Source organism: Nicotiana attenuata, chromosome 2 (genome assembly GCF_001879085.1).
Source record: "Nicotiana attenuata strain UT chromosome 2, NIATTr2, whole genome shotgun sequence".
NCBI classification, from domain to species: domain Eukaryota; kingdom Viridiplantae; phylum Streptophyta; class Magnoliopsida; order Solanales; family Solanaceae; genus Nicotiana; species Nicotiana attenuata.
The window spans coordinates 46,058,729-46,083,283 of NC_031990.1; the positions used below are offsets into that span (position 1 = coordinate 46,058,729).

Sequence of the window (24,555 nt, forward strand, 5' to 3'; positions counted from 1 at the left end):
ATCAAGAAGTTCATCCTTCAATAGGTTCCATCAAAACCTTAGACTAAAGTATTTAGCTACTCATAAAAATAACAAAAACCACAAAAGAATTCATATTCAAAGGTAAAAGAACAAAGAAGAAGATTAAAGATTGATGCCCAATGATCCTCCTTGCCTCTTGCCCTTCCTTATGATGTTTTTCACTTCCAAAAATCATTCTCCTCGTTTCTTGGCCAGCTTCCTTCATTTAATATAGGGTTTAGGGCTTAAAATCCCGTATTTTGCACTTTGGTACCTGAATTTTACGCGTCCTGCCGCGGTCCTACCGCGGTTACGCCGGGACTGCGGCCAGAGTGGCCTTCAGAATCTGCAGCAGTATTCTGCCGCGGTCCTAGCGCGGTTATGCCCTATTCCGTTCGGAATTTGGAAAAACGTAAAACATGAAAGTTGTAGCCCTTTGAGTTAGCTTTCCAACCATATATTGTGGATTCCAAATGGAGTTCTGAGAAAAAAGTTATGTCTATTTTACTAGACAGTACGCAACATGCCTCCTCGAGTCTTCGTTCGTACTTAATTATCAAATTTGACCCCCGAATACGATCCCGGCTTAATTCCTTGGGCTTTTACTCAGACTTCAAAGCTCCAAATCACTTGAATTCATTCCATAACATCTATATATCTCGAAATCACTCCTACAAGGCATAAAACACACCGTTAGTGCAAAACACTAGCGATTAAAGCGCAAACTCAACTAAAGTGCAGTAAATTAGAGTGTAATAAGCGACTAAAATATGCAATTATAGCCTATCATCATTGGGGTAGGTGATTCTTACTTAGTTTTGTTAAATTCTATGCTTATATCTTTGATTCGTCATTTAATTAGTGATTTGGATTGAAAAATTGGGGGGAAATGGAGAAAACTTCTTAGGCCGAATTTTGGGGATTTGAGCGAGATTCTGGTATCGGATTTGAGTAATTTTGGTATGGTTGGACTCGTGGTTGAATGGGTATTTGGATTTTGTAACTTTCATCGAATTCTGAGATGTGGTCCCGGGGGTTAACTTTTGATTAAGAACTTAACATTTTTATATGGAATTGATTCCTATAGCTTAATTTGATTGTATCAAATTGTTTGTGGCTAGAGTCGAGGCATTTGGAGGCCGATTCGCGAGGCAAGAGATTGTTAGAGTAGAGTTTTGCACGATTTGAGGTAAGTAACACTTCTAAACTTGGTTCTGAGGGTATGAAGCACCGAATTACGTGTTATGTAATTGGTGTCGAGGTGATGCACATGCTAGGTGACGGACATGTGAGCGTGCACCGTAGGAATTGTGACTTGGTCGATTTTGTAGAATAGCATAGTTGAATAATCTTGTTGTTATCTGTATATTCTTCATGTGTTAAATAAATTGAGTTGCGAGTCATGTTAGAAATCATGCTTAGGCTACATGCTGATATTGTTGGGACCCACAGAGGTCATGTCGCATATTGGATTATTTGCTTAATTCACAATTATGTACTCAGTCATAGTTATTATTTGCATATCATATCTCAGTCTCAGTTGCCATTTATTGATACATCATATCATTATTGTTTGGGCTGATTGTTCTTGTGAGCCCGAGATACAAGAGAGATTGATGACTGAGTGAGACCGGGGGCCTAATTGTGAGAATATTTATGGGATTGGGCGGCACGTCGCAGCATGCTTTATTGATTCATGCCATGATTGGCTTATGATAGCGCTTGGCCTAGATCTACCCCTTCGGAGTCTGCACACCCACGGTGAGCGCAGGTACCTACTAAGTGTGAGTGCGAGTGCTGAGTGCCGAGTGCGAGTGCGAGTGCCGAGAGCGAGTGCCGAACGGTTGTGAGGATTGAGTGGTTGTGAGGAATGAGTGAATGTGAGGATGGAGTGAATGGGAGGACTGAGTGATTAATACTCTGAGTATGCATATGATTTCATCACTGTTTTGTATTATAGTTGGTATACATAACTTACATGTAGATATCGAGATGTATTATTTTTCATTTCAGTTACACTTGACATATTTACCTGTTTGAACTTTATCTGTTAAACTTGAAACCATGCCGATATTTCTGTACTATATTTCTGTGATTGGATTGTACATGTAAAGCTCGTCACTACTTTCAGCCCAAAAGTTAGACTTGTTACTTACTGAGTTGGTTGTACTCACGCTACACGCTGCACTTCGCGTGCAGATCCAAGTATTTCCGAACATGGTGGTTGCTGATTCTCAGAGTTTTCAGTCGTTCGAAGATTATCGAGGTAGTTGCCTTGGCGTCCGCATACCTTGAATCTCCTCCCCTATCCGCCAGTTTTTACTTATTTAGTTCTACTTTCTTAGACGGTATAGACTGAGACTGTGTATTTGTATAGATGCCCATGTACTTAGTGACGCCCGGGTTTCGGAAATTTCTGTATTGGGTTGTGATATTTTCATCTAGTTTTTATGAGATTTTCACTTATTTAAACTTGTTTTAGTATAATATGAATTTGAAAGTGTCCGTAAGTATGAGTTGTCGGCTTGCCTAGTATCATGATATACGCCATCACGACGGGTTGAGATTTGGTTCGTGATAATATATTTATCTGCAATGACTTTAATTTTGAGGATGTGGGGCATGTTGGCCAATATGTGAATGGTGAAAAAGGAGGTGGTAGTCAATTAACTAATCTAAATGGGGCACAAGGAACATGAGCCTTTATTTAGTCCACATCCACCAATAATTACACTAGTTCCAACTATAAATCTAGATCTAGAGTTTCCTTATTCTTTAAACACTTCTGAAAGGGTTGAAAAAAATATAAGAGAGGAAGTAGATGCTGCCAGTGGTGATGTTCAGAGAGAAGGTTCTGCTAGTGGAGATGTAAACAATTCCATTAATTCCTCTGAAGAAGATGCAGGCACTGAGATGCTGTAAAGAAAGGGGTTCAATTAGACAAATACAAGAATGAGCCACGTAGAGTTAGGATGAAGTGCAAAGATGGTTGTCCTTGGATGATATATGCTAGCAATGAAGTTAGGAGTTCAAATTTTTCACAGTCAAGACATATAATCCTAGACATAAATGCCATAAGACCAACATCAACTTTCTTTGTAATTCTAAATATCTAGCCAATCATTATAAGGAGAGGATTATTTCACAACCTACCATTAAAGGGTGGGAAATACAAGATCTTGTCAGGGAAGACTTTGGTGTGTATGTGGGTAAGGCTATTTGTTTAAAGACAAGAAAAAATATTTTGAAAGAAGTCATGTGAGATCATATTGCTGAGTTTGGTAGACTTTTGACTATAGAGATGTGCTTCTGCAAAAAAATTCTGGTAGCACTTGTAACTGGTCAAAAAAATAGAAGGAAATTGAGAGAAGGAAGAAGTTTTGAAGTTGTGCTAGAGCAATATTTGAGGCCGAATTTAAAAAAGGCTAGATGAATTAAATACATTGGGACACAATATTGTTGAAGATATTATTTTATACAACAAAGAAAGATGGTGCAAATTCTAGTTCAAAGAATTCTCCAAATTTGACAGTGTGGACAATAATATGTCGGAAAGGTTTAATGCCTAGATATTGGGAGCTAGACACAAGACAATTGTGTCAATACTAGAAGAAATTAGAGTCAAGATCATAATAAGGATAGTTAAGATGAGGGCCTTTGCTGAAACTTGGGTGGATGAGATATTTCCAATGGCACTGAAGTACTTCAACATTAATGTGGAGAAGTCAATGAAGTATAAGATTTATTGGAATGGAGAACATGGATTTGAAATTATGGAAAGTATAGTTAAGTTTATTGTTCATCCGAAAAGAAGATATTGTAGTTGCAGGTCATGGCAACTGAAAGGTATTCCTTTTGCACATGCCATAATAGCAATGCAATTTAGGAGGATTGATGCATCTGAGTCAATTTCATCATGGTACAGAAAGGAGACATATTTGCGAGCTTATTCCAATTTCATACAACCTATCCCCAATATGATAATGTGGCCAACTACATCAAATCCAAAGATTGAGCCACCTACAGTTAGAAAAATGCCTGGCAGGACCAAGAAGAATAGAAGAAAGGAGGAAGGAGAAATTAAAAGAGCTCGAAAGTTATCAAAAATGGGAATATCTATGACATGATCGATTTGCAAGTCCAGTAAACATAATAAAAAAAGTTGTCCTTCAAGGCCTTATGCAACATCAGCCACAAGAACAACAACAACTACAGGAAATACAGTAGTCACAACAGAGGTAAATTTTATATACCCCGCTTACCTTTAAATTATTGACAAATTTATATTTTAACTTGTTATATGTCAGTATAATGCTTCCCAACAGTCATTAACTGAAAGTACAAGAAAGAGAAGTGTTGTTGATAGTCAACAAGAATCTATAAGCAAGGGAGGTGAAGCTAGAGTGAGCAGAAGTAAGTACAAGAGTCCAAGAGTTGTGGAAAATGGTGTATTTGTATCTAAGACTGGTTATAGTTTTGTAATGTAAGTGTTTTCCCAATTTGCTATCACTTTATTACTTCTATTATCTTTTGGAGTTATATTCAAATATTTTTCTCATAATTTCACTAAGGTTTGCATAGCAGCAGATTATTTACCACACCTATAATGATGAATTCCGCATAAGTTACCGGCGATATAGGGTATAAGCCTAACAAGTCTTTAAAGTGGAAAGGAAGCCAGCTGTTAGTAAAAGAGAATTCCAAATGAAAGGTACTATGCATAGAGTCCAAAAAAAGCAAATGCTACTAAGATTCAAACAAGATCTCAAACTGAAAAATCTCCATCCAAAGAAACAACATAGATTTGTTCTCTAATTAAGTTAGTTTTTTTGGTGTATGCTTGGTATGTAATTAGATAATTACAACTTTCTTTTTGGCAGTATTTTATGTAGCTGCTCGATTTTTAGGTAAACAGCTCTTTTGTGATACTGTCCAGATTTTTGTTGCTATCCAATTTTGTTACGCAAATTTGCAATTTTCAGTTCTTATTGTGGCAGTGTCTATATTTCAAGTGGTGAATTAATGTAAACCAAGGAGTACTGCCAATTTTAATTAGCCACGTTAGTTTAATTTATCCCTTATTTACTAATACCATAATCCTAAGCAATCAAAAGAAAATAATAAATTTCTAATTATTACTGGAAGAATTCTTGAAGAAAGGTCGATCGAGATAGTCTATGTAACAACCATAAACGAAGGAAGAAAGCATTTGACCACACAGTAATGTTGCGATTATCATGAAAATTAGGAATAATCATCTCATATCATCCTATGTTCTAAATATTACAATTCATTCTACTTTTTATCAAATACATAGACACCAATCAAAATTAGATTAAATTGGACACCATCCAAAATACAACCTCACACTGCATACTACACTAATACATAAACTAATCTTCAATGTTCTTCTCCATTTCAGCTTTGCTCTTGTTTATTTCTCTTCTTCAACAAACCCAAAATAATAACATTAGCTTATTTTGGAAATTCCGTGTCACGCCCCAAGCCTAGGGGCGAGACCGGCACTCAGTGCCTCACCTATCCTTGCGTATCACTTGCAACTAAGAGTCTCCGAACATGTAATGTCATACTTTGGCCATGGGCCATATTACAAGATAATGTACGATGCAAAATATAAAAACTGAATAGAGACTAACGCTAACTAAATGTCAACATAAGGCCGTCATAATTACTACAACTGACAAGCCACAAAATATACATACAGGGCCTACAGGCCCAACATACTGCACTAACTGACAGGATATGTCTACAAGCCTCTACTAATAGATGTACTATGATCAGAACAGGGCCCCGACCTGCCCATATCCTATATATACACAAGATGCATACCAAAACTTCTAGACCCGGTAACTCCGAAGGACGGGGAGCTTACCGATAAAGCTGAACTCGGGCAACACCTACTGAGGAGGTCTACCCGTCTGTCTGTTTGAACCTGCACGCATGAAATGCAGCACCCCCAGAAAGGGACGTCAGTACAAAATAATGTACCGAGTATGTAAGGCAATATACTGAAGCTGAAACTGAACTGATAATATAATAACTGAAAGCAACTAGGGATCAAAGATAATCTGAGGATATGCTCATCAGCTGATACTGACTCAACTCTCTCAATATAGTGAGTAAAATAGTTGTCCGGCCCTATAAGGCTCGGTATGTATATATATCTGCTCTGTCGTAGTAGGCTCGCTCATACGCGCTCGGACGTACTAGGCTTTGTATCTCGACCAACTGGGCTCGCTCAAAGGCGCTCGACCACATTAGGCTCGGTATATAACGTTCTCGCTTTACTAGGGACACGAGCCACACTAAGGTAATGTTTATCCCTTCAAGGCTTATAGTGCATGTCTTTGTAGTACTCATATCTGGCTGCACTATTTTAGAGTGCACCATCTAGGTGTCTCATAAAGAGATCTATTAGCACATTTGTAATATCCTTCGGAAATGTCAACTGACGCAATCAATTCATTCATCATATCTTCTTATACTACTTTTGTTAACCCCCATAAGGCATATCTGGAATGGGTGCGACCAATTGTATATACCTCTGTTACTATTGAATATAAGGCTTCTTATCAGGAAGCTTACACCTTTCAGTACACCCATGATCTGCTAAAGACCTCATATTTACTTATCATAGGCATCATAAAAAAAATCAATTCCTCAGCTCTTCCACAACTATCTCTCTTTCCAACCTTCTGTCCGGATGTAGGCATCATCTTATTACGAATAAAAATAGAATTCCGGAATTTGAATTCTTATATATGAGCTCTACCACACAATCTAGAGTAAGAAGAAAGAGTGATAATCCTAAATGCCCTGTAGCCTCCTGCTTATAAGTGTGGTACACGACACAACCATAAACAGGACTCTACTAGACACGGCTTGTAGACTCTCTAGGACAGAACTGCTCTGATACCACTTTTGTCATGCCCCAAGCCTAGGGGCGAGACCGGCACTCGGTGCCTCACCTATCCTTGCGTATCACTTGCGACTAAGAGTCTCTGAACATGTAATGTCATACTTTGGCCATAGGCCACATTACAAGATAATGTACGATGCAAAATATAAAAAATGAATAGAGACAAACGCTGACTAAATGTCAACATAAGGCTGGGCCGGCAAGGCCGTCATAATTACTACAACTGACAAGCCACAAAATATACATACAAGGCCTACAGGCCCAACATACTGCACTAACTAACAGGATATGTCTACAAGCCTCTACTGATAGATGTACTGTGATCGAAACGGCGCCCCGACCTACCCATATCCTATATATACACAAGATGCATACCAAAACTTCTAAACCCGGCAACTCCGAATGACGGGGAGCTTACCGATAAAGCTGAACTCGGGCAACACCTACTAAGGAGGTCTACCCGTTTGTCTGTCTGAACCTGCACGCATGAAATGCAGCGCCCCTAAAAAGGGACGTCAGTACCAAATAATGTACCGAGTATGTAAGGCAATATACTGAAGCTGAAACTGAACTGATAATATAATAACTGAAAGCTACTGGGGATCAAAGATAATATGAGGATATGCTCATCAGCTGATACTGACTCAACTCTCTCAATATAGTGAGTAAAATAGCTGTCCGGCCCTATAAGGCTCGGTATGTATATATATCTGCTCTACCGTAGTAGGCTCGCTCATACACGTCCGACCGTACTAGGCTCTGTATCTCGACCAACAGGGCTTGCTCGTAGGCGCTCGGCCACAGCAGGCTCGGTATATAACTTACCATCTGATTAGAGGTTGCCCAGTTGGGGCCTGCCCATCGATTATAGCTCGATGGTAATGAAAATACTTTTAGTACTGTATATATGTAAATTCTCTGCTCTCTTGACTGGAAGAAGAAAATACTCAATTGAATATGAAGTCCCAATAAGGAGAATATTGTAACTTACAAAACTAAGAAAATATATGTAATTTACGAGATTAGCCAAATATACGTAAATTCCGGGATATAAATTTTTCTTTATGGCTCATTAACAAAATCGTGTAATGACAAGATCATGCAAAATGAAAAGGGCATAGCCTTAACATACATGTTTCTTAAATTATTTGAACGAAGTGAAGCTTTCTGCTTCTACGAAATGTGAACGAAACCTATGCTTGAAGCTTGGATTGAAACGAAAATTGGACTGAAGTTTTGGATGAATTTTTGACTCTGTTCTTGCGTTCTTGGCTTCAGCCCCACAAGCAGATTGTTGGTTTAGATCTTTTTTACCAAGAAATGATTCCAAGCAGATGGTTCCTTTAGATCCTTGGATTTTGGACGAATGGATCCTTTTTACAAGCAGATGGTTGTTTTAGAACCATTGTTTTTTTGTGGTAATTATCATATTTTATTACCAACGCAAGAAATTACAGCTCAAAACAAAGCAACAAAGTCTGGACATTCTCCCGGACTTAATATTCATCAATGTAACTCCTATTCTTCTTACTGATTATCTATTCACTATTCTATTTACATTTTCAGTATTCATCATCCCTTATGGATAAAAGTTCAGCTCTTCAAGTCTTCTATGTAGTCTTGGTATCGTGTTTCCCCTTCCACTTATCATTTGTATAGCTTGCTTGGTCAGTAGTCCCTCTCGCTTTTGTTTAGCTTGGAAAATTCTGTAGTTCCTCTCCTGCCACACCTGATATACACAGCTTGCTAGTGCTATTCTATAGATTTCAGAAATTGCTGATCTGCTCTTAGCATTGCTGCATGCCTAATCTACTTCTTGACTCCATTCCATCGGTTGCCTGTTAATTCCCATCTACTGTAGTATTTTGCTCCATATTCCTGCTGTAAATGAACATCTGAAGAATAGGTGCTCCATGCTTTCCTCTTCCACTTTGCACATAGGACATAGTGTTTCATTTATTACTCCCCATCTTGCTAGCCTGTCCCTGGTACTCAGTTTGCCCAGTAAAGCCATGTACAGTATAAAGTTCCACTTTGGCATTCCTCCATTATTGCATACCAGCTTTCTCCACTGAACCTTCTGGTGATCCTTCCTTAACATCTTGTATATGCTATTGATTGTTGGGTACTTTTTCTCAAGTATTTCTTCCAAATTGATCCCTGCTTCTATCATGTAGTGCTTAGCATTCAGTATCTTCTTTACTAGCCATGAAGCTTGATTAACTTCTATACAGTTTACAACTTTGCCTTTCCCATAGTAAGTATGAATCCACTGCACCCAAAGTTTGTCCTTCTTTTGAGCAAGGTTCCATAGTAGTTTGCATATGGCTGCTTTGTTCCATAGTTCAATATCCAGCAAGTTCCAGCCTCCATTTGCCTTTGGTTGACACAATTTTTCCCATGCCACTAGAGCTTTTTTTGTTAAATCAATCCCCCCCAGTCCACAAGAACTTCCTGCATATAGCTTCTATAGCATGAACCACGTTCTTTGGAAAAACAAATAATTGAGACCAGTATATTTGAATTGATAGCAGTACACTCTTTATCAACTGAATCCTGCCAGCATATGAGAGAAATTTTGTAGTCCATGATGTAATCCTACCAAGCATCTTGTCTAACAGTGGTTGAAATTTTATGATTGACATTCTTTTTGTGCTTAATGGGACTCCCAGATATATTATAGGCAATTCTCCTTTTGGAAACCCCAACTTCTCCATGATGTTTTGTTGTACAGCTGTGTTCACACCTCCAAAGTATATAGAGCTCTTGCTTGTGTTTGCCTTCAGTCCTGACACCTTTGAAAACTCCTAGAAGCAGTTGTATAGCATCTGAATGGATACTTCATCTCCTCTGCAGAATAGCAACAAATCATCAGCAAATCCTAGCTGAATAATTTGTAACTTCTCACATCTTGGGTGATAGTTAAAGTCTGGCTGGTTCTTCAAGGATCTAAGTAGTCTGCATAGGTAATCCATGGCTAAAATAAACAAGAATAGGGATAGGGGATCCCCTTGTCTTAATCCTTTTCTTGCTGGGAATGGACAAGTAGGCCTGCGATTTATTTGTATAGAGTATGAAACAGTACTTAGGCACTTCATGATCCATTGAGTAAATCTTTCAGGGAAATTCACTGCTATTAAGACCTGTTTTAAAAAGCCCCACTCTAGAGAGTCATAGGCCTTTTGCATATCAAGTTTGATCATACATCTTGGAGTAATGCCCTTCCTTCCATATCCCTTTACCAATTCATGACTGAGAATGATATTATCAAATATAACCCTTCCTGGTACAAATGCAGCCTGACTTGTATCAATGAGGCTGTCCATAACAATCTGCAGTCTTGTAGTTATTATCTTGGATATCACCTTGTATAGTACAGTACAACAGGAGATGGGCCTATATTCTTTGATTGAAGTTGGACTCTTCACTTTTGGGATCAAAGTCACAGCTGTGTAGTTTATTGGTTTGTATATCTCTCCTGTATCAAAAAACTGCTTTGTTGCTTGGATTATTTCTTCCCCCACTATTGACCATGCTTTCTTGAAAAACATACATTGAATCCATCACATCCTGGGGCTTTGTTGTCATCTATGTTCTTTATTGCTTTATGGATCTCTTCTGTAGATATTGGCTCTATTAGCTTCATCTGTTGGCTTCTTGTTAGTATTTTTCCATTCTTCATGACTGTTGGGTTGATCAATTGGATTTGTGCATCAGCATTTCCAAGCAATTTTTTGTAGAATCCCACCACTTCCTCCTCCACCTCTTTGTCATTCTGCAGCAGCTTCCCATCCTGAGTCATTAGGCTTTTAATATGATTTGTAGAAGTCCTACTCTTCATACAAGCATAGAAATAAGCACTGTTAGAATCCCCAGGTTTCAACCATTTTGTTCTTGACTTTTGTCTCAAAATGCTCTCCTCAATCAGTACCCATTTCTCTAGCTTTCCTCTTAATTCTTTCTCAGTATCAAACAGGCCAGTTGGATGATTTGGGTCTTGCATCTTCTCTTGTGTTTCCTGCAGTTGTTTCCTAGTTGTTTGGACTGTTTCTCTGACTTTTTTGAATTCCTCTGTATGCATCTTCTTTAGCTCTATCTTCACTGCTTTAAGTTTCTGCCATATTCTTTCCATTCCTTCCCCTCTAGTAACTGTACTCCATGCTTTGTCAACCACTTGTAGAAAGTCTGGATGCTCAGCAACATAGTTGTAAAATCTGTATGGTTTTGGACCTTCTGCATTTATTTCCTCAAATTGTAAACAAAGAGGAGTGTGATCAGATATGAATGGTTCCATCACCACCACTTCCATTTGGTTCAATGTTGTCATCCATTCAGCATTAACTATGGCTCTATCTATTTTACTCCACACATGGTTATTTGTCCATGTGAAGTTCGTGCCTATATATTTTAGTTCATTCATGCCATTGTTTAACATGAAGTCCCTAAAATCCCTTATTTCTACTTCCTGTACTGGATGTTCACTCTTCCTGTCCTCCACTCCCATCACTGCATTGTAATCCCCCATTGCTATACATGCTTCATCAATTCCATTTTTGATCCCTTCCAATTCCTGCCATAGTACTTTCTTATCTTCAACTGTATGAAGACCATACACAGCTGTAAAGTAGAATTGAATCCTGCCATTACCAATGTTCACCTTCCCATGAATCAGTTGATTGCTTTTCCATATTTCAATGAATTGGATATTGTTTGGGTCCCACATCACCCATATTCTCCCCTTCCCTTTGCTATCATAGTTTGCACTATATCTCCAATTTGCTGCTATCTTTTTCATGATCTTGTTGCCTTTTTCTTCATTTGTCCTGTGTTCATATATAGCCATAAGGCTAACTTTATTTTTATTGATAAATCTACTTAACTCCTTTTGCTTGAAGCACTTATTAATTCCCCTGATATTCCAAGTTACTAATTTCATTATTGGTTGTGTAAATTTTGCATTACCCCTATTCCTTCACTCCTGCTGCACTAGCCTTGCTCCATTGTTCTGCCTTGTTCAGTCTGCTTTTCCTGTTCATTTTGATTAAGTACATTAAAGCCATTTGTTATGCTCATCCTTCCTTCAGCGGTTACATGTGTTGGTTTTGCTGTAGATTTTCCTTTTACTTCCTTCCATCCTCCATTGTCTACTGCTATCATTTGGTTTTCAGTGTTGTTTGTTTTCTCTTCTGCTTTTCCTTTCTGCTGCATTTGTCCTCCTGTCCCTTTTATTTGCCATATCTTCTTCTGCACATTGTTCCTTGTTGGTTTTGCATTTTCCTGTTCCCTTTGTTCATTACAACTGTGGCCAATCATCAAACACTTTCCACAATAATCTGGTTTCCATATGTACTCTCTTTGCCTAAATTTCCTTCCATTTGGGTCCTGCACCATTGTAGCATCGGGCAGTGGCACTGTTACATCCATTTCAATTAATATTTTGGCATATGATGTTCTCTCCATTCTTGTTGTACATTCATCAGCATAAAGAGGCACCCCTATCCCACTCCCTATCCTGCTCAGTGAGTCTGCACTCCAGCAATTCAATGGCAAATTTGGCAATGTTACCCACAGGGGAATGGTCTTCAATATCTCATCCTTGAAATTGAAATCAGGCGTCCAGACTTTAGTAATTATAGGCTTGTTACCAATCGTGTGAGGTCCTGAAAACATAATTGCATCTCTATCCTCCTTATTAGTGAATTTTATTACAATGTATCCTTTGTTATGAAAGTAGATCATCGGTTTAGCTACGAAGTTCCATTGACTAGCCACAAATCTCTCCAAAGCTCCTATAGTAGGTGTGTTGCCTACTACATATAATATCATAGCATTCCACCATTTTTCTGTTTCCTTCTCCACTTCATTTTTTGCTAATTCAACAATAGTTTCCCCATTTTTCACAATTGGAGCCACAAAACTGAGATTCATACCTCGCAATCCAAATCGATTGTTTCCAACTAGATTAGCCCATGTCCTGTTCTCAGGTATTTTTGTTTGAGTTTCATCCGCTTTTTCCTGCAGCTCCGTCACCTTTGCGCTCCCCTGCTCAATTTGCTCCTTCTGAAGTAGATCCCCCATGCATGTACCGGCGCCATGGTTTGAGGAGTTCCTCTGATCTGATTGTTGTTCAGCTGCATAGTTCCACTTACAATTGCACCGGAGATTGGCGTGTTAGGTCCACTCCGATTTGGCAAGTTTGGCCAGTCTGATTCCTCTTCCGTTCCTTCTCCTTCCTTGCATGCAGTTGTTATACCTATCCTTTTGGCAATCGCCTCAATAGCCACAGTTGTTTTGTTGTTTTGCTTCCTCGCCGGCCTTCCTCTGGCCATTTTCGATGGCTGAAACACGGTAACTTCACTACTGTGTTCTAGAGAGAGAAAGTAGAGAGTTAGAACCATTGTTGTTCTGGATAATGGTTAATGTCTACAAGATACAAGTCTTATTAAGACTTTTAGCCTAAGTCATGATTATGCTATATTCCTAGGTGGCCATTTGGCAAAAGTGACCAAGAGTCACCTTTTGCTATTGTCGTTTCTTGCCACGTTGGGGGGTCAATCTATTAATTTTTTAAAATACTTCATATATACTTTATGTATTATATTGCCGTGGTCATATGGTACCTTGCATGATACTAGTTCATAATTATCGGGTATTATCGCTCGATCCGTATTTTATTTTAAATTGGTCACTTTCAACGAAACTCGTTTTCTTTAATCCGTGTACCCCTTATCCTTCGTAACACTTATTTATCACTTTTTAGCGTAAGTACGTTAACGTCAAGATGATCTCACCCTCGAGTTTACGTTAATTAATTGAAGACGAAATTTTAACGTACGAGAAACGCGAGATGTAACATTCCGGTTTGTACCACTCAAAAGCCTTACGATCATCAACCTGTACAAAAAGCACAACTATCAATTTTTTTTTATGAAAAAACCTAGAACAAACCCAACATAAATTATAATCCATTTAAACCTTCTAAACATTACTTTATCATACCTAATAGTTTTTACGACCAAAAAATCTTCTTCCCGAATTGACATTTGACCATGAAATTTTTAAATGTGACGGATACCTACATTTACAAAGTGGGTTCATCTTCAATGTCTTGGAAAAAACTGGGAAGGAAACCAAGAATATCACTAAGAACTTCAACAAACAAAGAAGAAAATATAGAATTATACAAAAAGAAAGAGCAATAGTATGCTTCAATGGAAGAACTTATAAAGAGGAAGAAATGATAGCGGTTAGGAATATAAAAAATAAAAGGAAAATGTTAATTAGGGGACTTTTTTACCGTTATAGCTGATTAGGTGGTTATTTTTATCCATCCTCACACACCAAAGACCATTTGAGATCACTTCTTGTGCCATGTGGAAGTCCGGGGAGTTTCTAAATTCACTTATCCTAGTGTTGTAATTCGAACCCGAGGTAGTTTAGGTTGGAAACTAATAATTCGCGACAAGTTTAGGGGGGTTAAGGCATTATGCCAATTTTTGTAATGTATTTAAGGCTGAGCACTCATCGGCCCAAATAAGTTAAGCCCATCTGAGTTGATCCAATAAAAAAACCCTAGAAACCCCCAGGTATACATACAGGTCTAGAAATAGCGCCTTTGCTCTTCGCACTGCACTTCTCCTCCTCTCTTACCCTAGCCTCCGCTACTCCCCCTCCCCCTACCCCCTTACGCAGTTCCGCCATCAATGGTAAGGTTCTCTACCGCTCTATTGATATTACATATATATATGTTTGAGAACTGAATGCTGATATGTTGGCCATTTTTGCAGGCTCCGAAGAAGGCAGCTCCTCCTCCGTCGTCCAAGCCCGCCAAGTCTGGTGGTGGAAAGCAGAAGAAGAAGGTCATAGCTTTTTCCTTTTTGATATGACTTTATTTATTCTTTTTTATTGGAATATTTGAGGGTTTTAATGTTGTTGGGGTTTTTTGTGAATTGGCAGAAGTGGAGCAAGGGAAAGCAAAAGGAGAAGGTGAACAACATGGTTTTGTTCGATAAGGCCACTTACGACAAGCTCCTCTCTGAAGCTCCCAAGTATAAGCTCATCACCCCTTCCGTCCTCTCCGATCGTTTAAGGGTATGGATCTAATTTTATAGTATGTTGATTTTAAAGTTTTGTGAAGTGTTTCGTATAGTGTTGGGTTTATCGAAATAAGCGGTAATTGCGCTATTGTTCCCTTAGGTTTACTGATATATTCTGATTTTGGTCTGTGTGATATTTCACTCGACATTTTTAAATTAATTGAAATGTATATTATTGGTCCCTTTACATAGGAAATGTGTAATGTTTAAGTTGTTCCTAGAACTGGATTTTACCTCTAATATAGAGTAACAACACAAATTTAACATGATATGTAAATTTTGTGTCTTGGCATATGCCCTTTTCTCTTTATGCTTTGCTAAGTGAAATATTGATTACCAAGAGTTATAACATGAAGACTTGATCTTCAAGTTGTGTTTGGAATAGAAATTTCTTTTGCTAGTTTATCTGTACTTTTGGATTGTTGTGATTAGAAGAATGGGCTTTGGCTTAATTTTGGGAGAAATTGAGTGTGCTTTTAAGGACTTTGTTTAAAAACCCAATTCATCTTTCAGGCAAGGTGAGATTAAAAGATAAGACATCATTGGATAATATTAAGACTTTCTCATGTGTGTTAAGATTTTTGAAGTACTTGGTGGCAATTGTATTAGTGGAAGGGGTTTAGTTTTTGGTTGAATTGTCGGAGGAATAAGTTCATTTTTGTTTTCCTCAAAAGAGAAGGTAGGAGTTTTGGATTTGGATGTGGCAGCCGTGGCAAATGAAGGAATTTTGCTAGGGTGCTCAAGATTTAAATATATGTTCAAAAAGTAATATCTGAGCTATATACTGTAGAAATTTCAGGTGAAGGTGTTTAACTATGTGGATCTGCTTGGGAGAATTGGTTTTGATTTGTTGCACATGCATCCTTGATGAAAGAAATTTTCTAGTCTTAATGAAGTTTCAGCTTTTTTAATTTATAATTTTGGGTTTGACAGTTAGTTGTTGGTAATGCACCTTATTTTATATGCTGATAATTTTGTGCTAATATTGTTCATTTGTTTGAATTTGCAGATTAGTGGATCCCTCGCTAGGAAGGCAATTAGGGATTTGATGGCTAGAGGGTCCATCAGGATGGTGTCTGCCCATGCTAGCCAGCAGATTTACACCAGGGCTACCAACACCTAAGGCTTTAAGAGCGTTAGACTTGTTTGTTTAATTAGCTTTCATTTTGTTTGAAACATCATGTCAGGACATAAATTTTGTGCGATGAGTTGAAGATTTTTGACTCTTTCTTCTTGTTCGGTTACTCACTGAATTCTTTGGCTTCTGAATTATGATTTTTGTTTTTGTTCCAGAAAGGGTTATGCGTGACTTAGATTTCCGACCTTTTACATAGTCTTTTTTTTAATATCCTACCTTTTACTTGGTCTTTTTACCCATTCCAGGCCTCTTGCTGTAGTATAAGGTATATGAATTCTGCATTGGTCTATGGGTGGAGTTAATTTCGGTCTGCAGTAATTGTGTACCTAAATTGAGAGAGAACTTGGTCATTGAATAACGGGTGTATTAGATGTGTTCTGTTGCGATGCTCGATCTGTAGGTTAAGCATAAAACATAAGTTGAACCGGTAATGTATGGTAAGTGATGAGCGAACAAGGGGGAAGGATGATATACGCTGCCCAAAATTTGTTATTTGGTCTTTATAGACTAGCATTGATTACACAGCCAAGTGTAAGCACATAATTACTCTTACAACTTATCCTTTTGTTGTCAATTACGCACTTGAAGTTCGCGAGAGGGGTTTCAGGCACTTTTGTCAAACGTTGGTGTGAAGAACGGCCGTCTTAAAACAGGGATTTCGTCTTCAACTAAAGGCGGCATTTACGCATTAAACCTTTTTCCCCCTAGCGATTCACTTTTCAAATGGGATATGTAATCGTGGCTGCAACTGGAAATAGCAAGTTGCCTCTATTACCCTAAACTAACAGAACCTGAACGTAAACACAAGAGGATATGAATATAAGACCTGTTGCTTTACAAGACAAAAGTCAAGCACCAGTAATCACAGTGGAAACTTTTCTTATTACCGAGATATTGACACAAAAATGCATGACCTTCGAAATGCTGAGTCCATCAACCAGCAGCACTAAAAGCTTATCTTCCTAAACTAAAAGAACATATTGTCAAATGTTGTAACTCTACTTTCTGACTCGATATTTTGTAAAGCTACCAGAGCTACAGTTTGAACAAATCTCGAAGTAATTACATATCACCAGGATAAGAAAAATGTCTGCGAACAAGCTCAGAAAGATAGTATTTTGAGAATATACGCCCGGTGACCACTTTGTGACTCTCCACAAGTAGCCTATTCTGATCTTTCTACACTGAGATAAACATACAGAACACCATAATCACACTGATTTTGTCCAGCTACCACAGTTTCACTTTGACGAAAGCATGCTGTTTTCATGGTCCACAAAGACCCTTGATATTGCATCGCTGCATAAATCAAGAGGCATTCTCTGCAGAAGCAACCTCGTTTTTTCCAGACTCAAGATTAATGTTGACCTGTGAGTTATCACCTGATTCGTCCTGTTTCGGCTGGTTATCAGTTTTCTTCGCTGTAAAACGACCCCCACATCCTCTAGCTCTTTTCAGTGCATGCAAATGGCGTGATTCATGCAAGTAGGGCTGCAAGATTATTTTGCAATGTGAGCTTCCCAAGGTATTGGTGCTGGAATAACATAGCCTCAGAAACAGATATTATAACTTTTATCATGGGGTAAGGCACCTCATTACCAACTGTATGATATTGGGTCTGGTAGAGATGGTCCAGCACAGTTGACATTCATCTTTGAGCTATTTATTAGGGAGTAAAACACATTATTGATCAGAACCCATAACTTTCTGGATACACAAATTAATCATAGATAAGATTTTCTTTTATAGGAGATAGATCCTCAAATTACGAACCCGAAATGGAATCACTTTGTTTCAGTTATATCAGACTGAATAAGATTTGAAAAGCCATCAAAATCATCACATAAATTTCAGTAGCAGGAAGGTTGTCCAGGGGAATGGTCCGAGATTGAAAGAGCCTTGGAGAGCCCAGGGCAAAGAACATGAGCATTGGAGGTTTCTGTTTGTTCAGTTTTATTTGATGTTAATGGGAATGTCATCATCATCATCATCGTCATCGTCATACCCTGTATAATCCCACATGTGGAGTCTGGGGAGGGTAATGTGTACGCAGACCTTACCCCTACCCGGAGAGGTAGAGAGGCTGTTTCCGATAGACCCTCGGCTCAAGAATGTGTGGAGAGGAAGAAAAGGGAGAAGAAGAAGAAATAGTGGGAGGAAAGAAACAACAAGGAGACAAAGGACGATAAGACAAAGGGAGAAAATAGTAGCAACAAATAGTATCAATCAGGGAGCAACGTTAATGGGAATGTCTACAATCAAAAACGAAGTTTCAGTAGAAGAAAAAAAGCAAGAATACTTCCGAAAGCATTTTCCTGGCAGAAAAGAGACGTACAAAGCAAAAAGGAAAGGATATTGAAAGTATAAAAAGGTTAGCTAAAATTTCATGTAGTCCCCTCCCCACCACCCCCCCCCCCAAACTTACCGTGAGCAACACATAGAAACCTTTAGAAAACTAAATCCAGATTTCCTAGGAGCAAAGGGATCCTGTTTTATCCCAGTTTGAGGTGTTAGTTCTTCATGATGACTTCTAACACATCAAACCCAGATTCTGCTGGATCCAAAGCAGACTTGGAGCAGAACCAATCCAGATAAATTAGCCACAAAATATGCATTAGATATTGCAGTATTATGTTTATTTTACAAATGAAATATTTAATTGACATTTTTGTTGCTTTCTCATTGCTGCATGTGCAAATATACTTCCGCTATTTCCATTTAAATTAGAATAATTTTAAGTCGTGGTAAACAGATTAAGCACTAAGAGTAAACGGAACCGTGAGTAGCTCTCAAAATTTGACAAACGAGGATTATCCATTTAGATCACTAAGCCCGAGAATTCCAAAGACAGGCTTTAAAACTTTTTTAATAGGCTACATCAGGCTCAGCATGTAATGCATAAGAAGGTTTAAAAAGCAATTAGCCAAAACTGCTTTCTTTCATATACTTGAACTTTCAAAACAGGGAGTGAATTTGAAACTACAGCACATGTAACCTGCAACTGTATGATGCTCCCTCTAAAGGTATTTAATGAAAATATGTCACAGCAAGAGGATTTTTCCCCAGCTCCAAATTTAGGGTCTTTTCTTATTACATCCAAATGTTTGCCCAAAGATTAGAGCAACTTTGATGGACAACTGATCAACAATATAGATGTTCTAAAATTAAGAGCTTTTGTTGCATCAAAACCTTTGTACAATGTAATGTGAAAATAATATGGCATACTAGCAAACTAAGATCTTTATGTGTAACAACAGAAAAAAGAGGGGTCTAAAGTTACAGTCCGGCAAAAACATCCATTTGAGAACTTGCTCTGCTATGCATACCGGAGTATATACATTAGTAAAAGAAATAGAAATTTAAGATTGTGGCGTTGTATGGTTGTCCTCATAAGGAAAAACAATCATGGAATAAATTCTGCATAACTAATACAATGTTAGGTTCGCAACATAGAACTCTACATTAACAATTTAGGGGTCGTTTAGTTACCGGGATTTTAATCCTAGAATAGCCTTGTTCCAAACGAAACGACCCCTTAGTATATTATTTCTGGTATTAGAATCTGCACTATTAATATCGACCTAACTTATGCTGAAATCTATGTATTATTTTAAGTGGGACAAAATGCAGATATTAGTATACCAAGTAAGTATCTACCAAAGATGCCCTCAAAGTAGCAATCCCTGCATAACAATCCCTACATATTACTTGATGTATAACAACCCATACATAATTATTCATCTCATAATAATCCCTATGTATTATCCACAGTATAACAAACAATTCATGTATTATAATCCTAACATAACAAATCCATGTATGTGTTATTTTAATAGAAGGACTAGAAACGCATAGAACCTTAAAAGTATGTGCATAACTTGCAATTTAACATCTAGAAGGCTGTTAAACTAGGAAATGATAAATCAGCAGATGAAACGAGATCAAGCTGCCAGGTCGCCTGTAAATAACCTGTAAATAGAATACTGGACTACTGAAGCAACATTTTTGGTGACAATCTAATTTCTTGGGGCTCTAAAAAGTTTAACAAATAACAAGACAAAAATGCATTTCCGAGAAAATACCTTCCTAGCTTTCAGAAGTTTCTTTTCTGACTCAGCTTTCGCGCGAGATTGTCGACGCCTCAAGATGCCATGATACTGTTTTGCATTAACAAAAACAGGTTCGTCTATTGCGTCTGATGGCAAAGGAACACCAGCTTGTTGAATTCCCATAAGCTGAACGTGAACCTGAGAGAAAATGGCATAAATACAGCTCTTAACTTTTTAGGGACATTTCTGAGATGAATTCCAAATGAAAAATGTTAAGAAAAATCTAATACCATCGGTTGTGCTGGATAAGGTTGTGTAGGATAAGGCTGTGCATCGTATGGTGCAAAGATGCTCCTATAGTATGGGTCTGGATAAGGATAAGCTGTTTGAGCCTGCAACTAAAAATTGATGCAGATTTATTATCATAAAAATAGACGCAAGACAACCAATCACCAAAGTGTATATACAGAATTAGTAGACACAGAAATGGGCTTCAAATAATTCCTAAACTGGTACCTTAAAGATCTATAGTCTCATTAGATTCTTTAAAAGCTGTCCAATAAAAATGGATGTCCTACTAAGAATACTTAGCATAGCTGGTATTATGTATGTCAAATGCAAGAGAGGGAGGGAGATAAAACATCCAGTTCCAGGTTAATCTTTAGGCAGCAGTCGATCTGAATAAGGACCACGGATTTTCAACAACAGTTGGAAACAGTTATAGCACTAAATTTCATTCAGAAGCTGAAAGCTGGCAAAACTTAAAAGGCATTTGCATTTAGACAAGCATTTACAGTATAACTAACTGTATGCTTCAAGCTGCTGCATCAAGAGTCTACTTGATTCAGATCATCCCTACCATGGTGATCAAAGAATTCTGCTAGTGTATCCCTCCTATAGGACAAAGACTTACCTTAAACGAAACTCTAGGCCAACAGACCTACACGAAAGTTTTAGCCAAATTGTGGCAAGTGCAGTTCCTAGAGCAAGAGTGACAAACAGATCACGCAATCTGAAAACGAAGCAATGCCTAGAGAATTAGTTCCAAATAATACCAAGCTTGTAAAACAGGATTTTACTTAAAACCAAATAGAGAGATTAAAAAAAAAGTGTGTGTATCTAACCTAGTCATACCAATTTTCAAGACCAATGAAAATACCAGAAGACAAGCCCAGAATGGAAATTTTAAACTATCCCAAGGTCTTCAGTTATTGAAAAATCCACCATGACAGGTCGTAAATATCGAAAAGTCATGAAATACGTATTGTCAATGTTACAACGTCACCATTCAAAAAGTTTATGCAACTTACATAAGCACACACTAGACAGGGTATTTTTTTCTCACAACTGAACGTTTTTATCAGTAGTGATCAAAAGCAATATCTAACTCCTTCGAGAACTATGCAAATTTTCTAATTCTCAGTCAGAGGCTATCAGCCCTTATTATATCAGCCAGGGAGACAACATGACAATCTATAAGCAGATATATCTCCCATCCTACTCCAAGTACATCTGGAATACTACTATGACTTGATGCATTAATCTGCATCTTCTTAGGTTCATATTCACCTATTACTTTCTCAAATTGTCCGAACGACACCAGCTATTCTGCTATGCTATCTAATAAGCAACTTTTGTCAATTTATAGGTTGACATAAAACATCAGACCATTCATTCATATATCTGAAATTACTGTCACAAAATAATAGCCTAGGCATCCTTTGCATCATATGGATTCATCCCTAGATACAAGAATCCTAAGCGCAATCATAGCTCCATTATGCCCCACCTTAACCTATTTATTATCAACTTGGGCTTTCATGATTTTACACATTCAATTATTTGGTCAAGTTTTATACACGGTTCCCTATTTCAAGTATCAAAGCGGTCAAGGAAGATCAGAACCACATAACTTTTTCTTGTTATGACCAAATATGAACAAGTGCACTTCATCTCACAAAACAAAGAAGCCTATTAACAAGTGCAACAATGATAATACTCACAGAACCATCATCAGTATAATTTCATGCTTTAACTCTTTTGTTTTCAATCAGTTAATTCTTGAGATATCTATAGCCTATTTGACGAGACCCCTAGTTCATTCAAAGTTAACACTTCTAGGATCAGATCTGGTCGAACGAACAGGAGGGTGGTTGCATCTGTTAGCAAGAATAATGAACACATAGAAAAAGATATCAAATTCGGACTTAATAGCGACATTCACAAATCTGGCAGTAGAAGTTAATATGAGCTTCAAATATACCATAGCATTTTCATTGCCAAGTTGAGCGGGCATCACATAGTGCATATTTGATGTTACAGTTCCAGGGAGAGACATTCCAGTAGCAGGGGATGAAGACTCGCTGTGAGCCTCTGATTGCTTCTCTGGCTGTTCATTCTCACTACCATCTGACATTTATTACAGTAACACAGGAATTAAAAGCTTTTCATTATGTAACCTAAAGCACATACCCAACTTACTTTAGCCTCCTGCTTTTGTCAGAGGTGACTCTGTTTCTTTACAAATTGAATGTGAAACAAAAGCATACATTGGCAGTAATTCTTTTCTTTTTTTTCTGATAAGTCCAAAATCTTTTGATAAGACAACTTTTCATTGATAACACACCATGAAGGCATCAAAAGAACGCATTAAAAGATAATCGGCTCAACCAGTGTCATCTAACAAGTACTCCTGAATCTTGACTATCTATACATACTGGGATTTTTGCTTTTCAACATTATCTTTATATTTTTTTACATCCTTTTAGCTATTATAGAACCTATATCTTTCATTCCAAATTAGCCAAGGGATGCATAGAGGCGTTATTCCAACTGCCTTCATTTTCTTAACAATCTTCCACAATACTTAAAAAAAAAACAATCTGCCACAATAGTATGGAAGATTTCTCAAGCTGCACATTTGATGTCATGAATATGCTTCAACTCAGAAAATTGGAGGAATCACACAAAAAATGTGCCAGATTTTCCTACCACGGGAGTAAGGGTTCATATCCAACTATATGTGCAGAAGGGCAAGGGTACTGAGATCACTCAGTAATGAAAGACATGTGAATCAAGCTAACTTCATGCTCAACATAACACAGTTAAGGACTCGAGAAACAAATCTATACCACCGACAAAATAGTGTACTAGAAATACAGAAACTAACCTGAATGATAATGAAGCGAGGACGTCATGACGCTGCTTGTCACAGAATCCCCAAATTAACAAGCCTATGCAGTTAAATGAAAAGGATGGATCAGCAAAAAAATAGCACATACTATACCACAAATGTATGCACGAGCATAAGTAATTCCATACACAACCTAAATTCAACCTTCAGATATAGTGACAAGACTTCTTCATTTCTCATATCTCAACATTTCTACACATAAGCCCATTTCCTTCGAATATCCATGCTACAAATCCAAATTACTTATGCAATTAAAACACACATGTTACTCTTCATTTTTTTTATCTTTCAAACTACAAATCAACCTTAAAATTACATGAATTTTCACATAGTCCAGTTAAGTTTCTCAGGTAAACAACAAATAACAGAAGATGCTAAGCTCAAATCTAATTTTCCGTTCCTTTTGAGATTTCTTCAATATTTTATGCAAAAACATGTAAACTCTAAATTCAACATTCAAAAATGAAATACAATTAGATAATAACACTTCATATTTCAACACTTTCGGCACATAAACTCAATTACGATAAAAATAAAGATAGATTTCAAATCGAAATATGCAAACCATAAGAAAAATTCATCTCATAAGCAATTGAAAACTTAAACAGCTCAAACGAACTACATGAATTTTTACACATGCAAGCACACAAAGTACGAAGCTCAATTCCTCAATTTTTTGTCCGAAATCCAGCCTTTTATTAATTCTGAAAACAAATTAGGTTTTTGAACAGAAAAGTTTACCTTTTAGGGAGAGCTTCACGTACAGAATAGAAAAAAAATAGTAAGCGGTTTATTTCTGGCGTTTCCTGTGTTCTTTTCTTTCTTCAGAGCTTTTATTCAGTGTTGGTAGCAGCAGCGGAAGTTTCGAACTGTTGTTTCTCTGTCGTGAGACCAGTATTTACCAAAACTGTAAAACATTTTACTGGGAGTTGTCACGTTGGCTTTCACTATTCTTCTTTTTACTTTTTCTCTTACTTAAATTTAGAAAAAAAAACACTATATTCTAGTTACAAGATTTAAAGTAAATTCGATCCTACCTCAATAAAGCATATCAGCATTAATTTAATTAACTTTTAAATGACGTCTATGAAAATAATTATAAGTTTATATATAATCATATAAATGCACGTTTTATAATT

At 37.5% G+C, this 24,555-nt stretch overlaps 3 protein-coding genes across 4 annotated transcripts; 2 read left to right on the forward strand and 1 right to left on the reverse strand.

The window, feature by feature from the left end:
• LOC109219121 lies at positions 3,648-4,127 on the forward strand. The gene has a single exon (XM_019383541.1). The coding sequence runs from the start codon at positions 3,648-3,650 to the stop codon at positions 4,125-4,127; it is 480 nt and encodes a 159-aa protein (XP_019239086.1).
• LOC109208850 (40S ribosomal protein S25) lies at positions 14,536-16,345 on the forward strand. Its single transcript, XM_019372008.1, has 4 exons — positions 14,536-14,646; positions 14,728-14,799; positions 14,897-15,031; positions 16,046-16,345. The coding sequence occupies exons 1-4, from the start codon at positions 14,644-14,646 to the stop codon at positions 16,157-16,159; spliced, it is 324 nt and encodes a 107-aa protein (XP_019227553.1). The 5' UTR covers positions 14,536-14,643; the 3' UTR covers positions 16,160-16,345.
• Positions 17,023-24,296, reverse strand: LOC109208857 (nuclear transcription factor Y subunit A-7-like). 2 transcript variants are annotated; one of them, XM_019372022.1, is made up of 6 exons: positions 24,158-24,296; positions 23,393-23,456; positions 22,487-22,632; positions 20,514-20,615; positions 20,257-20,421; positions 17,023-17,665 (listed from the first exon to the last, which is right to left on the reverse strand). In XM_019372022.1, exons 2-6 carry the CDS (start codon positions 23,418-23,420, stop codon positions 17,483-17,485), a joined length of 624 nt encoding a protein of 207 aa, XP_019227567.1. In that variant the 5' UTR covers positions 23,421-23,456; positions 24,158-24,296; the 3' UTR covers positions 17,023-17,482. The 2 variants fall into 2 exon arrangements, with proteins under 2 accessions (XP_019227567.1, XP_019227560.1); XM_019372015.1 differs by having other exon boundaries at positions 20,514-20,621.